At 29.4% G+C, this 15,107-nt stretch overlaps 2 protein-coding genes across 3 annotated transcripts; one reads left to right on the top strand and one right to left on the bottom strand.

Moving 5' to 3' along the window:
• Positions 1–5,385: 5,385 nt before the first annotated feature.
• On the top strand, positions 5,386–9,329 carry LOC139987793 (uncharacterized). Its single transcript, XM_072004486.1, has 7 exons — positions 5,386–5,547; positions 7,335–7,759; positions 7,979–8,207; positions 8,375–8,517; positions 8,600–8,729; positions 8,813–8,995; positions 9,098–9,329. Exons 2-7 carry the CDS (start codon positions 7,361–7,363, stop codon positions 9,262–9,264), a joined length of 1,251 nt encoding a protein of 416 aa, XP_071860587.1. The 5' UTR covers positions 5,386–5,547; positions 7,335–7,360; the 3' UTR covers positions 9,265–9,329.
• Positions 9,067–15,013, bottom strand: Gle1 (Gle1 RNA export mediator). 2 transcript variants are annotated; one of them, XM_072004457.1, is made up of 9 exons: positions 14,865–15,013; positions 14,651–14,772; positions 14,283–14,579; positions 11,273–11,695; positions 11,097–11,187; positions 10,704–10,991; positions 10,322–10,626; positions 9,862–10,240; positions 9,067–9,789 (listed from the first exon to the last, which is right to left on the bottom strand). In XM_072004457.1, the coding sequence occupies exons 2-9, from the start codon at positions 14,681–14,683 to the stop codon at positions 9,527–9,529; spliced, it is 2,079 nt and encodes a 692-aa protein (XP_071860558.1). In that variant the 5' UTR covers positions 14,684–14,772; positions 14,865–15,013; the 3' UTR covers positions 9,067–9,526. The 2 variants fall into 2 exon arrangements, with proteins under 2 accessions (XP_071860558.1, XP_071860559.1); XM_072004458.1 differs by having other exon boundaries at positions 14,939–14,956.
• Positions 15,014–15,107: the final 94 nt, after the last annotated feature.

Raw genomic sequence — 15,107 nt, 5'->3', positions numbered from 1 at the left:
TTCGAATGATATTCTTTTACATAGTATGTATCTATATTGAGAAACTATATTTTTATTTTTACCACAAATCTTTAATAATTCAAATTTACCATAAAGCTATAGTATTGGGTACGTGAATTAAATTGCTTTAGCATCGTAGTGATATTTCGCAAAAAGAAACGTTTGTTAATTATTTTGTGCAACAACAATATCGTTAATGTAGTAATTGACATATCTTTGCTCGAACATAGTTAGCGTCTTCACACAAATTAAGAAGTAAATAGAAAATGAATATAGCTACATATACATACATGCATTTTCCGTAATTTAAATAAAAATATTAATAAAAATTCTCAATGTATTGCAATACGTATACATATATAATTAATACAATTCCATAAGCATGGAATTTACCGGCATAAACAATCCACGAAACTATCGATCTCTTAAGTATTCGTTATTCAAATGTATTTAATCAAATGAAAGATAAAATGAAAGACAATTTCATTCGATAACCAAGGAATCAAATAATCGAGGGAAAAATCATTTTCTTGTACAAATAAACTACAGCAATTATATAAAAATATTTTATCTATCATGTCCGTAACTACAGGAGCCGAACATGATATATGTACATATTATGTACCTAAATGAATAATCATTTTTCAAATATTTCATTGAAATAAAATAACAAAGTGGACTCGTTAGAAAGTAGCAAAAAAGAATTTCGTCAAATTTTTGTCAATGACTTTTTCTTGAACCGTGGCGATACGATAAAAATGATGCTCTCTAATTGGTCAGAGATGCGTGGATCGTGCTGAAATTTACGTAACACGTGAATTCATATGTTACGATAATGAGACCGGCGATGACGACAACATTGTGAGCCGAAACGCTTTGCTAAAAATCAAGAACATTCGTGCTTAAAATTATCATCGATCGTGTGCTTCGAATGTAGTTGAAAAATGAAAGAAAAAATGAAGTACGCAAAAATTGCCACAAGCAGCGTGAAAGAGTGCGAAAAGTGCTATGAAAAATACAAAACACGTACTCTTGTTGTCGAACAGTTTTTGAAATCTACTGATCAAAATGATATTTTCGAAATCATACTTTGTCGCTCTTGAATTAGAAATTATTCGAATAACGTCGCCAGGAACATTCGTCAGGAACCATCTACTTACTCTCGTGATTACTTATCCGAACGATATTCCGAGAATCGTGAACGACGTTTCTTCTCCCACACAGCTACGGAAAAGCGAAGGAAACTGTACATATCTACAGAAACGTAAGGAGCTAATAAGACTTAGCATTAAGTCCTTAATTAGACCTTAGTTTAAAATACATTCGTATGGAATACAAATAGACACAGGATATTGAATGAAGAGTACATATTTAAGTATATCACATAAAATATATATTTCATGTTAAACGTAGTAAGTAATATCTACTTTTTACGTGACAGATTAAGTATATTTACCGATACGTGTAAATGTATTGTTCTCAATATGTACTTCTTTTACGACGAAAACGTATTACGAAATCTATTATAATCTACGAACGTATTAGACTCTATTTCAAGAAATGATGGTTATTTTAGTTAAAAACTGAATGTAATATTAATGATGCGCTTATATCTGACTTCGAGCAGTAAATAAATTCGAAATAAATATTAAAAAGAACCGTTCGTTAAGCTTAATTACTCGATGGCAGTATTAGACATTTACCAATTACAATTGAAATGTATGTTTTATGAACAACAATCGTTAACAAATCGAACCTAAACAAATTTAATTTGATTTTGCATTTATTTGGGTTACAAATAATAGTGCTGGATTATTTAACAACGTAATGGTATTTACTCTTTATTAGAACTATCCTTACCTCGATTATCCTTGAATAATAGATGTACAAACCTGTGTATGTAAAATGTGTTTTCTGTAAAGAAATTTATACTTTTGTTGTCGTTGTTACAATCAATAGGATATCATTTAAAGAATTATTTGAAAAAAAAATCTACTTAAATAGAATATAAGATGTTTGATAGTGAGAATAGTACAGCGCAAAGACATTTTCTTGCTTAAATAAATTAGCGCAAATATTTTATTTAAATAATACCTAATTTTAAATCTGTTATTAATAACAATTAACGATGAAATTTTCGTTAATTCGATATATAGGTAAATAGTAGATTGTATAATCGCGAGAATCGTCAAGACAGATATTTAATTGTCAATTGTATTAAAAACTGGATTAATTATCAGGTTTAACTATTAGAGTCCATTAGATTAATGATTAAATATTAAAACTCTTTCTAGTATAAAAGTAATTTGTAATCACCAACCGACGATTAATTTCATCCATCGATTAAATCAAACGAAATTTTTGATGATCAATACGGTCTTTTAACTGTAAGTATTGGTCGATTCATCAAATTAAAAGTATTAATTAGTCGATGCTCTTGGTATATATAGCGCTATATATATAATTTCTATATGTAGAATTTTTTGGTAATAGTTCATGTGATGAATAATTTCATTAACTATAATAAAATTATTTATCGCAGAAATTATAATACTTGTTAGAATATAAAATTTTACTTGAAATAATGTTATAATATGCATATACATATACACGTAGATGTATGTATGTATGGAGTAATCGCGAATCTAAGTATGTATGCTTATGTGCATCTGTTCGCGCACAGGTTGGGTAAGCGATCCGAATGATGAGTTACGAATGATACATGATCTGGGATGAAACGAACGTTTATGATGGTACATAGATAAAACGTAACAAACGGAGAGAGACTAGAGAGAATGCATGTAGATGTGTGGTGGTATGTGAAAATTGAACCATATATGACAAAAATGCATGTGTACATATAAAGTCTAAAACATTATGGTGTGATTGGTGAGAGGCAGAACTTTTCGTAGAACAGTCAAGTTAAAATATTAATCGTAAGGATCATAAGGAATATCAATATTTGTACTTTATACCATTATAACTGATTTCATGAGATTAACAAAATTATAAAATTATCTTCTTTCTCTTGCAGAATAATGCATCATCTTCGTATGGCCTAAGAAATGATAAAACGATCAAAATCGAAATTCCGAAGATGGACAAATCACAAATCACGAGCGGTGTGTCCGGATGAGGTCTCCGTCGACCGTGATTTAATTTCATAAGGTCGGTGGGACTTTCGTCCGTTTGCAAGACTCGATGAGTACATCACGTATAAATTTCTATTTCTTGCGTAAAATATCAATGATAATTCAACGATAATTTTGCATTATTTCAAAACATCTATTGGGAATCAAATTTATTACGAATTATATACACATGTATTATGTATATATGTATATGTATATTTATAAGTTTATTAGCAATTACTCACTAGTTCACTAGCTTGGTATTAAATTGGATATAGGGTATTTAAGAGATTAAATAAACGAAAAAAAATTATATAAATCCATGTATATTCGATACTATCACCAGTTGGTTACAACAACATAACAAATTGGTTACAAGTAAGTAAAGATTGCTGTTTTGTGACATTCTCGCATATACATATACATATATGTGCAGGATATTCGAAACTGATTTGTCATGAGCATCGTAGCGTTATTCTAAACCTCTGGAACGGCGAAGATCTGCGAAAGAAAGTAGCAGCGAACTTGGCTTCGAGCTTAAAATTCAAAGTCGAATTATTTTATGGGCGAATCTGTAGAAAGATTAACTACCCTCCAATTTCAATGATTTTTGGATACATTGTAGAAATCGATATTTTGAATAACTTTTTCCTACATACAGAAGGGATGAATTCGCTTAGTCTTCGAGATATTTGCGAAAAACTGCTAGTACCACTACAGTGAATTATGCCTATAGCGTATGCGTCAGTGTTGGTTGCCGCCGCCGGCCACTTATCTGCCGTTTATAAACTAGGATCGAGCGAGTTTAAAGGCATTTTGCACAATGTACATATGCGAGGTTGCAAAAATCAGTTACAATTTTATAACTTATAACTTAATTAAAGGTAAATATCATCATCATGAAAGTCATCATCGATCGATTCACCAACTTTTTCATCGTTTAAAGTCAATACGTAATCTTCGGGAGATCTGGAGTACCCACGCGCAACAGTAGATGCTATTTTTCTCTGTACGTTACGAATAAAATGTGTCGAGATATAATGGAACTTCTTCCCCAAAAGAACGGTTGAATTGCGATCTATGGTTCCTTTGAGATTTTTGACCCTCGTGATGTGTGAAAAACAATGCGGAGGTGTAGAATAATGCTCCGATGCTCGTGACAAATCCCTTCCGATCGCCCTGTACATACGTATATATGTATATATACTATCTTTCGGCATATGTACTTAAATTCATAGACCAGTTTCTGATATAAAATGCATTATCTCCTAGGTAGTTTATTTGGAAAATACTTGTATGTTGTATTAATGAACAATAAAAATATACGATGATACCAATGATTAGACTACAAATTATACATCTATAATATTGTGATTCCACCTAACATGAATGTGAGAATTCAATTGCTTTTAAACATTTTTCGTTAAGTGAGCGTTAAATTATTACAGTTCCATTGTTTCATTCTTCATTAGTACGTTTTTGGAGGTAAATTAATCATCTTCTGTTATAAGCAAGGCAAAGCACAACGTGAAATCGTATTATACATAGATTATGAATAGATATCGCATTACGGTGCAATATCTCTTTGAAAGAAACAAAAAGGATAATCATGTATCCAATAAAATGAAAAGCGTAAAAAAAAAACGTTAAAATATCGCGATAAGCAATGAGTCTTACGAAAAATTAAGATGAATCTAAGGAAAGGTATTTCAAAAATAATCGCAGATGTTAAAAAATACTTAATCTTTTATGACTAATAGCTAAAATGATTAACATCTATCCCTGCAAGAAATTATATTAAAAGAATCGGATTTGTGTGAAAGTGAATAAATTGAAACTTATCATTTTTCATTGAAAAATATTGTTAATTATATAATTTATGGAAAAATACTGCTTATTTTTTATATTATAATAAATATTACGTACCTTTTATAAATGGAAACAAATTAAATACATATACATGCATATATTTGTTTTAAATTAAAAAATTATAGTTTAAAGAAAGTTAAACATTGAATTAAATTTGAGAAAACATACTGATTGGTTTTTATCGTGAATTATTATATCTAATACAACCATAGATCGTTTGTGATATAACATGGACGAAAAGTTTGCAGCAGAAATTCGCAAAGTGCGGAACCGTGCAATATCTTTATTCTCCCATCGGTATCGCTGGAACCTGCACTAAAATGGTATCATTTCTTTGGAACACGCAGCCATCACGCGGCAATCGACTGAAGATTATCCACGAATGCATGACGTCCCCCGAACACTCGTCGCATAAACATAAACCATTCCAAGTATGTAAGTAACATTCTCATTATTCTGCCTTCGAACATTTCACAGTTTTCGTCTTGAACTATTCTCTCAATACAGTGAATTCCATTTAACTGATTTAATAGTAGCGCAAATAAGAGTAAGTTTCATTTAGTACATATATATATATATATATATATTTATATACCGTATAAGTAAATTTCTATCGAAATACAAAAAATTTTGATCAGTACCTACTATATTGAATCGAATTATTGAACTTTGTCAAGATTAATATGCGCATGACCATCGATGTGTATTTTTATGGTACAATCGGAGAGACAGTAATTCTATATAAAAGAAAATAAAAGATATTAATGTAGACTGAAGTTTATTCGTATAACGTTTCATTTTCCACGAAATTACTTTCAAAACGATCCTAGAATCAATTTTTGTGCCGATTTTACAGTAATTGAAACCTTAAAAGTAACTAATTTTCTGTAACAACAGACGTTATTTATTTCTATCATACAGTTGCTTAACAATAATAAGGTGTAATACATATATATATATTTAAACTTTAGACCAAAAATTATATTTTTCAAAAGAATTTGATAAAAATTATGCTTTAGAGATTTACATAGAGTTTTATCTCACGTCTGTACTAATACTTCTGTTCATCACTGTATATGGTTCACCACTTATAATTTTGAGATGTATGAAAATATCAGATACAATATTGACAAACTGTTTCAATATATTATGTGTTGTATTATACGTACAATATAAGTAAGCAGGAGATGATACTCTATGTAAAAATACAAATTTTATTATCCGAAATTTTTTTAAACTTCTTTCGTTATAAATTATTATATGTATACATATAATTAATTAATTATATTATATATTATATATATGTATTTTATAATTGGATTATTTTATTTTTCCTATTTCGTTTCAGTTCTCGTTTAAAATTACCGAAGAAATATTTATGGTAATTCAGAAAAGCTTCATGTGTACACTATTTACAAATCTAATATCATTATAATTATTGTTTACAAGTGAAATATACAAATGTATTCTTCTGATGAAATATATAAAAATAATTACCATGGAATTTCACCGCCTTATTTTGTATCACTAATTAAGAAAAGAAATTAATACCGATAAGATTCCATGTAATCGAAACATGTTTCAATTCGAAACCGTACAAGTTAATTACAGTACAGTAAAACGAAAAATGAACTTCTTAATTGTAAACATTATTTTATATGGCATATATTAATAATTTGTTGACAATTTTTCTTCAGGAACCTTATCAAATTTATGTACATATTTTATAAATTTTCCCCTACGTGATCGTTATTAAAGGAGCATTAATACATATTTATTTATCACGATTTATTTTTATGTTTATTATATTTATAAAATCCACTATGTTTTTCTAACTTTGTTTTATATTTGATTCATATTGCTAACAATATACTTCTTTTTTAAATTATGCGTTATCATAAAATATACATGAATCGGTCACACTGAAGATCATCTGTTCTTTAAAACAGAATAACTTTTTTAAAATTGGGTTAGACGATTTGAGTTTTTTAGAAATTAGATGAATTAGTTTATTAAATGACATATAAAAAAATTTTTTAAAAATTATAATTGGTTAAAATAATAAAATAAGAAAATAAGAAAATAATAAAAATCGCCTTTTACAACTTTTTTACCTGATCCTGTAATAAAAATTTTAAAAATACATTTTGTAAATTAAGCTCAATTATGTATATGCTGAAAGTTTCATCGAAGTCAACGTTGCTGTGAGCTACGCTAAATTCTCACTATTTTGTCATTTCTGTACTTTATTTTACTTTATTTCTTAATTCATAATATTTTTGTTTATTTTGTATTTTGTAGAATTAATCGTTTTTAAAAATTTCCTGTTGCCAGATTAAAATACAAAATCATACGACAAAATGTTTTCTATGACAAAAGCATCGAAGGATAACTTAGTTCAGAGTGAAGTTCATTTGGAATCGAAAGATACTTCGATAATCATGAAAAAATCAATAAATACCGCAGTCTTTTCTCTTGAAAATTGTCAAATTACGAATGACAGTTACGAAATCAAAGCAAAACAAAAAAAGTTGAAAGAAAGTGAAAAACAAGAAAAAACGCAAATAGAAATTGAAAGTTCAAAAGTTTCAAAATCAGAATACCAGCAAATGAAGCCTTCAATCGCAGAATCAAAAAATATTGAATTCAGAGTGGAAAAACTTAAAACAGAAGACAAAGAGTCAAAAAGTTTTAGCGATATTACTTTACATCAAACCAATGTTCCAGAATACAAAATCATTCCCATTGCTGATAAATTTGTAAGTTTCAATCATACATAATGCATCATGATAATTACTTATCATTTTACTAATAATTGCGACATTTTCTTTTGAATGGTAAAAGACAATCTAAATTTAAGCCTTTATATAGATTTGTATTTATCATATTTGCCAACATTTTCGTAATATTTTTATAATATACGAATCTTATACGTACTAAGTCATTTAAGTAATCAAATACTGTTAACGTATTTTCAGGAATTTCAAAAACCCTCGAATGTTGCTGTTCCTCGAAAATGTCCTCCCCTTTCTAGTCCGCTATTGAGTGAACGTTCACTTGTTTTAACAACGCATCTTGTACCTTCGCTACCAATTAGCTTATTCGAAGTGCTTGTAGAAGCAATCGAAGTTGCTACCGAAAAACCTGTAGTACTGTTGTATGAACCCAGAAGTGACAGACCAGTTGCAAAAGAAGTTGTGGATATTGGTATGTTATTATTATTATCTCAATCTAATTTTTATATGTAATAGTGTATAACGACCTTTCCGTTAATTCTTTTCTTTCCTATCATTCTACCTACATAAATACGTATGTAATGTATGTGAAAACTGTTAAGTTGTAATCAAATAATAGAGTAAATTCATATTTTTCAGCTATCTTATCAGCAAGTGCAGACTGGGAAGATGGTGAACTTCTACCTGTGAGTTTCTGTTTCGAACATCATCTTAATAAAGACAATTCATCATGCATTTATGCTGATGTTGTTGTAGCTACAGACCGCGCGCTACACGTACAAGTAAATATCAAATTCAAATATATAATTGTAGTTACAACTAAATAAAAGTACAAGTATATTGATTTGAGAAAGGTTTTTATAGGATATTACAGATCTTCGCGGTCATAGATGTTCTCTCCCAGATCGAAAGAAAAATAGTGGAGTAGCAGCATTGTTATTTAATTACTTATACACGAAAGGTGAAAGCCCAGCTTTTTTCGGCAACACGCTTGGTTCGTATATTACATTAAGAGCATGGTTTTTATTTTCAGTATATTTTAAAAATTAATAAATGAATTATAAATTCAATTTTCAGATGCTGATACACAGATTGCTGCTTTACAAATGGTTGCAGGAAAACAAGCAGAAGTTGGAATTTTAGAATCTCCTGTTATTAAGTGCCACAAAAACACATTACCAGGAATCAATTCGCTTCATATTTTAACAAGTTTAGGACCTTTACCACCTTATCGCATCATGATAAAGAAAACACTTTCAGGTACAAAAGTTTTAGGCGTAAAAATGTATAGGACGTATTTCATTCATGCTATAATTCTTTTATGCAATAAATTATGATTTTTACTTTTCATTATATTTGTAGACGTCCTCAAAAGAAAAATTACAACTTACTTACTAAATATAAATCAAGACAGAGAATGGATAGATAGATTCGCTCCTTTTGGGATTACTAGATTTGCTACAAATTTTGAAAAATTATACAACCTCGACAGTGTAAAACCTGTAATTACAAGTGTACCATACTACTAAAATTATGTTATTCGTATTATTTATAGGCATACGCATAATTATACATACATCACTTATTATTTTTACATCTTTTGCATTCTTTCCTCACACATTGAAAGTTTAATAAATGACATTCAAATAATGATTTTTCATATGTAAAAATTACTTTAAAATATTTTCGCACGAGCAAATTCTTGCAATATTCAATAATGTTTTACGAGTATCGATAACAGTCAGAAATTTATAATTAGAAATTAAAGAAATTGATTCGGCGGTATTATCATCACCAAAAATTTGGAGGTAGTTGACCATCAGGAGGGGATATAGAACCTTTTGCTAAGCTATTTCTCAAAAATTCTTCAAGTCGTACCAATGGACCACTGCCGATAGATCCTACATTTTTCATGCGTGGATAATATTCTTCCAACAATAAAATTAACAACTTATAGAATTGTTTTGGATAAGCAATCCATAATGTATTTCCAGCAACTTCAAGCATATCCAATAAGAAAGTTGCACAAAGATCTGATATTTCCTTTCGCGGTTCTGAAACAAAATTACAAAATATTACTGAAATTCCAATACAATTTTCTGTAACTTTCTAGATATCTATATTACCAAAATTTAAAATAGCAGCCAGCCATCGCCATGCATTTTGGAGTCCATGTGGATTAGTTTTAGCAATTCCTTTCCTTTGAGTCGTGATAGTAATAGAAGCATACAGTCTCATTAAACCAGACATTCTTTTCAAAAATTTATCATGCTTTTCAACTGTGCCATCTTCAGCATATTTATAACCCATTAATTTATAATAATCATCATCCGATTGTCCTACCATTCTTGGCATAAAGATAGGAACCGTAAATGGACAAACATTGTAAAAATGTGATAAAAGCAAATCTCCGAAATCGGAATGATCACTCCAAAGAGCTACGATTATAGCAGCGATAGGAAATGCCATCTTTGGTTTACTTGAAACAAGCGTCTCACCTTGATTCTATTAAAATGGATCATATATGAAATCTGTTATAATTTAAAATACTTGATACAAATATAAGATTTATATGAAATTACATACAACTAATTTTTTAGCTAGAACGTTTTTACAAAAATCTGCCCCATATGGATGTTCATTAACATTTGGCCAAGATTTCCCTATAAGCAGAATATGTAATCTTTCATATTTATCTGTCAGATGTTGTTGATTAATACCAGATATTGCATTTACAGGTATATTTATTGCTTTTTGACATTCAAATCTAAATTTTTTCATACTTGGAGATTGTAAAATCTCATCAAATATTTTTACATAATTTTCTAAAAATTTTTTATTATTCACATATATTTCTAACAATTCTTTATCGACATATTTATACAAATGATCTGTAAATAAAATGGTATGTATTTATCACTAATTTATTAAGAACATAAATTACAATTATGGCACAAACTTATTTTACCTTTATCTGATTCGGTCGTTGATACATTTCGTTCTACATTAACAATTAGAGATGTTTCTTGTGAAATATTTGTAGAAATCATGTTCTCTGTTTGCACATTTCCCCTTTTTTCTTCGTCTTCATATTTTTGTACTTCGTTATCAGTACTTTCTTGTTCTGAAATAATTGGCTCGTGAACTGTTTGACTGTTGCTAAATGCCTGTTGTGAATCTGACAATTGTGTCGTATGAGAATGTATTGTATTTTCTGCTCCAGTTGAATTTACCTCACACCGAACATTTGTTTTATCTATATAAAAAACAATATATAAAACACATAATATAAAACAATAAAGAACTGTGTGTTTGTACAAAATCTAACAAGAAAAGACATAATATACAGTACAAAACTTACCTATTTCTGATTTAAATATACTTATCATTTCATCAATTTGTTGAACCAGTTTTACCATAATATTCAAATCGGCGGGTGTTATTTCACCTATCTATGGATAAAATACATATACATATATGTATTTTTGTATCTTTCGTATACTATATTTAATAAAGTTTTATTGTTTTACTTTTTACCTTAGCTTGTTCATTTATAAACCCCACTTGGAAGTTGATTGCATCTTGAGAAGATAACATCATGAAAATAGAACGTTTGCCTTCATAATTTTTAGAAAGTGCTATGATATCATGATATTCCAATGCATATTTCTTAAAATCATTAACTTTTTGGTCATATATATTTTTTAAAATCATTATTTCTTTGATCAATTCTTCTTTCTCTTTCATTTCTTTTCTGTATTCTTCAACTTCTTTCTGTCGTTCATGTCTTTTACGTATTTCTTCCTGTTCTGCCTTTCTTTCTTCTGCTAGTATATATGCATAGTTCTCCTTAATTTTACGTTCACGTTCTTTAGCCATATGTGAACGTGACATTGCCATACGTTTCTTTATAACTTTCCCATTTTCTTTCATATGTTGCGAATGACGTGCAATTTCTTTCTAAAGAAAAATCACATTTTTTATGATTTTATACGTTTGTTATTTATAGAATAATTTATATTACTGCTTTATACATATATATCTTTTCATAGATTAATTTTTAAATATTTTATTTGCCTAGCAAAAGTTTTCAATTTTCACCAAACATCATCATTTTAACTACTAAAGATGTGTATATAAAAGTTGTGCACAAACTTTGAAAATATGTAGTATTCATCAAAACTGATCTTAATAAACATGAGTTCAAAAACAATTAGCTTCGGAGTTGCAAGATATTTATACACTTATACAAGTGTATAAAAGTATAGTGTATAGTAAACCAGTTGCTTTGTTAAATGAGTTGATACAACAAATTGAAAACTGCTGCTAAGAGATAAATAAAATGCCAGAGATCTCTCAATGTGTGATATGCTTCAATGAGAAAACATGCCTGGGTGTATATTAAACTGAACATGAGGCATATTAAACATATGCTGTAAAGATAATGTCTTATTGAAAAAACCACTTTGTAACTCAGAAATTGATGATTTTTGAATTCATGTTTATTAAAACCGTTTTGCTTGTTTTGATGAGTACTATATGCTTCTAAAGTTTGTCCTCATCTGTTATATACATCCCATATATTTTTTGTTTCCATAGCACAACATTTTCATTAAGTATATTTTGTATAATTATCGCACAGTTGAAAAAGGATGATTGCACACATAATTGTCCATAATATTCACTTACAAAATGTTGCTTTTCAAAAATTCCATAGGAAACAAAGGTAATTATTTAGAAGTTTGCTCTGTTCACTGATTTCAATGATTTTTGAATATGTTGTTGGAGGCATGATTCTGAACAACTTTTTCTTATACATGTAATCACTGCTCTGACTTAGTTTCTGAGATATTCGCAAAAAACAAAAAGACAATGAATCCTGCATATATATTTGTATCTGTGACATAGTCACAAGCGTAGTTGACACGTTCGCCATTTGACAATCTGTTTATATTCATCAGTTATTACATGGATCTCATTATCTTTGTACTATACTTTACAAATCTAAATAAACAGCTTTTATGAAAACCTTGTTTACAATTGCATATGTGAGGCTGTAAGAAATGTCTTCAAAAATTTTACTTGAGCATAATTCTCTGTTATTATCTTTTAGGTAATTTATTACTACTTTATACAAGGATTGCCAGTCAACGGGTTAGAAAATGTAACTCAAAACCAATACATTGATGCTATTTACTTGTAATTGAGTTATAACAGATATTTCTTGCAACCTCACATATGCAGATGAGCTTCCATTTAAAGGAACCATGCAATATACCCATGCTCGCCCAACCCTCGTTTATATATATAGAGTTTATATATATATAGTGTTTCGTTTGACTGAAAACAATAGAATATCTCATGAGGGATTAAAGTTATCAAAAAAGGAAATATTTCAACAAAAGTTAACGTATGTAATTTAACATATAATATATAACGATAAAATGAATCAATTTACCATATGAAAGACAAAGACAATGTAAACATAAGAATACTGCTTTGCGTCTTCCTTTGTCTTTCATATGTTAAAATATCTGCTAAACTAATAATTCTTCATTAATAGGTTAATACTTTTTTACAAAAAATGCGACGATGGATTAATACATTAAAAGATATATGGCTCTACCTACAAAAATGAAGTTGACCATAAAATCTCCCCCACAACCTGCCAAAATATAATTTGCACCATATCCCTCTGCGGACTACCACCACATATACGCGTTCTGCGTAAACCATCAATTTGGCCGAGGAACTCATATATGAATTTGACGAAAACAACTGATAGAGTCAAAAGATTCATATATGGGTCATACGTAAACGCGTCGCTATGGTCGAGAAACTCATATATCTCATATATGCGTATATATAAAAGACTCATATGTGTGTCATTTTATTTATCATGTGGAGAATCTGTGTACGTACATATGTCTAGAATTTGACATCTTGGAGTGCTATGAACGAAAATCACGTCAAAGCAGGAATGTGTCCTGGCAATTTTAGATGACTATCGCGGCAGCAACTTGGTCCCACGGTACGGTTGACTTAGGACTGTTCCATCCGCAAAGAGATATGATATCCATTTGAACCAAATAACTTTTGTTATATCTTTAATCTCTCGTGATATATTCTAGCGTTTCCACTTACATAAAACACCCTGTATATTATAAACAAAAGGTAAGATATAGGTCTAAATTAAGTTGTATCCGGCCGCTGCCATAAGGCGACCGGCAACTAAACTAACGCATACATTGCTATGGATACACAGTTATAGGCAGAATTCATTATAGTGATACCAACAGTTTTTTTTTGCAAATATGTAGGTTAGAAACTAGGGTCAAGCGGTGGTTATATACATAGGAAAAAGTTGGTCACAGTCATGCCCCTGACAACATATTCAAAAATCATCAAAATCGATGAGAGAAACGAACTTCTAAATAATTAAATGAAACAAAATAATATCTATTGATTAAGCTACATGTTGCATGCAAATTATATTATACAGAAGTTATATTTATTTGAAAATAAAATAAAAATATATCTGTATTACCTGAACTTCTTCTTTTCTTTGATATTCGCTTTCTAAGAGAATTTTTTTAACTGAGAAGGTAATGCCACTTTGCATATAAATTTTATGCTGTGAGCAGACAGATTTTTGTGGAACTGTAATATTACAAGAATTCCATTCATTTTCTACATTTTCTGATCTTTCACTTTCCACTTCATTCATTGTTGAACCGAGACCAATTGTAATTTTATCCACTTCACCTGATATACGAGAAGCTTTTTGCAAAGCAGATACTTTAAGACAAGCAAAATCAGAAGCGATATCCTCCATATTTTGTACCTGCCAAAAGATCAAAATATAATATTACTAAACTGTAAAAGTTTATAATATTATTATTCAGTTATACTCACAATTTCGTCTTTGGTGCTTACAAAATGAGACATCTTTGCATTTACATTACAGGAAATAAAATATGAAGTAATAAATTTCAAAAAATCGGATATTTACAAAAGGTTGCAGATGCAAGTATAACCTATAAATTTATACTCGGTCAAATTTATTCCACATACAGAGACATGTATACATACTGTTACAACGTATACTAATATAGCATTATATACTAACACCATAACAAAGTTTATATCAACATTATTTTAGAATATTAACATCTTGCATTTTAATAAAAACATAACAATTACCACTACACTCCATTTACTCTTCAATCATACCAAACACTGTAGGCCAAAAGTGATAAACTTGAACTAGCAAGAGCCAAAAGCAAGTGACTCGCACGCACTAATATATATTCTATGAATACGCGATCTCGTACGAGCATGATGTCGAGTTGATCACGGCTATATTGGACTT

This window comes from Bombus fervidus, chromosome 5 (assembly GCF_041682495.2).
Source record: "Bombus fervidus isolate BK054 chromosome 5, iyBomFerv1, whole genome shotgun sequence".
Classification (NCBI taxonomy): domain Eukaryota; kingdom Metazoa; phylum Arthropoda; class Insecta; order Hymenoptera; family Apidae; genus Bombus; species Bombus fervidus.
This window is presented reverse-complemented; position numbering and strand designations above follow the sequence as displayed.

Excerpts from the sequence above, each read along its gene's own strand:
- LOC139987793 (XM_072004486.1), top strand. The coding sequence starts at position 7,361 with ATGTTTTCTATGACAAAAGCATCGAAGGATAACTTAGTTCAGAGTGAA. Across the intron at positions 8,518-8,599 it reads ACCGCGCGCTACACGTACAA|GATATTACAGATCTTCGCGG; the intron begins GTAAATATCAAA and ends AGGTTTTTATAG. Across the intron at positions 8,730-8,812 it reads TTTTTTCGGCAACACGCTTG|ATGCTGATACACAGATTGCT; the intron begins GTTCGTATATTA and ends TTCAATTTTCAG.
- Gle1 (XM_072004457.1), bottom strand. The coding sequence starts at position 14,683 with ATGTCTCATTTTGTAAGCACCAAAGACGAAATT. Across the intron at positions 11,696-14,282 it reads AAAGAAAAGAAGAAGTTCAG|AAAGAAATTGCACGTCATTC; the intron begins GTAATACAGATA and ends ATTTTTCTTTAG. Across the intron at positions 10,241-10,321 it reads TTCTAGCTAAAAAATTAGTT|AATCAAGGTGAGACGCTTGT; the intron begins GTATGTAATTTC and ends CCATTTTAATAG.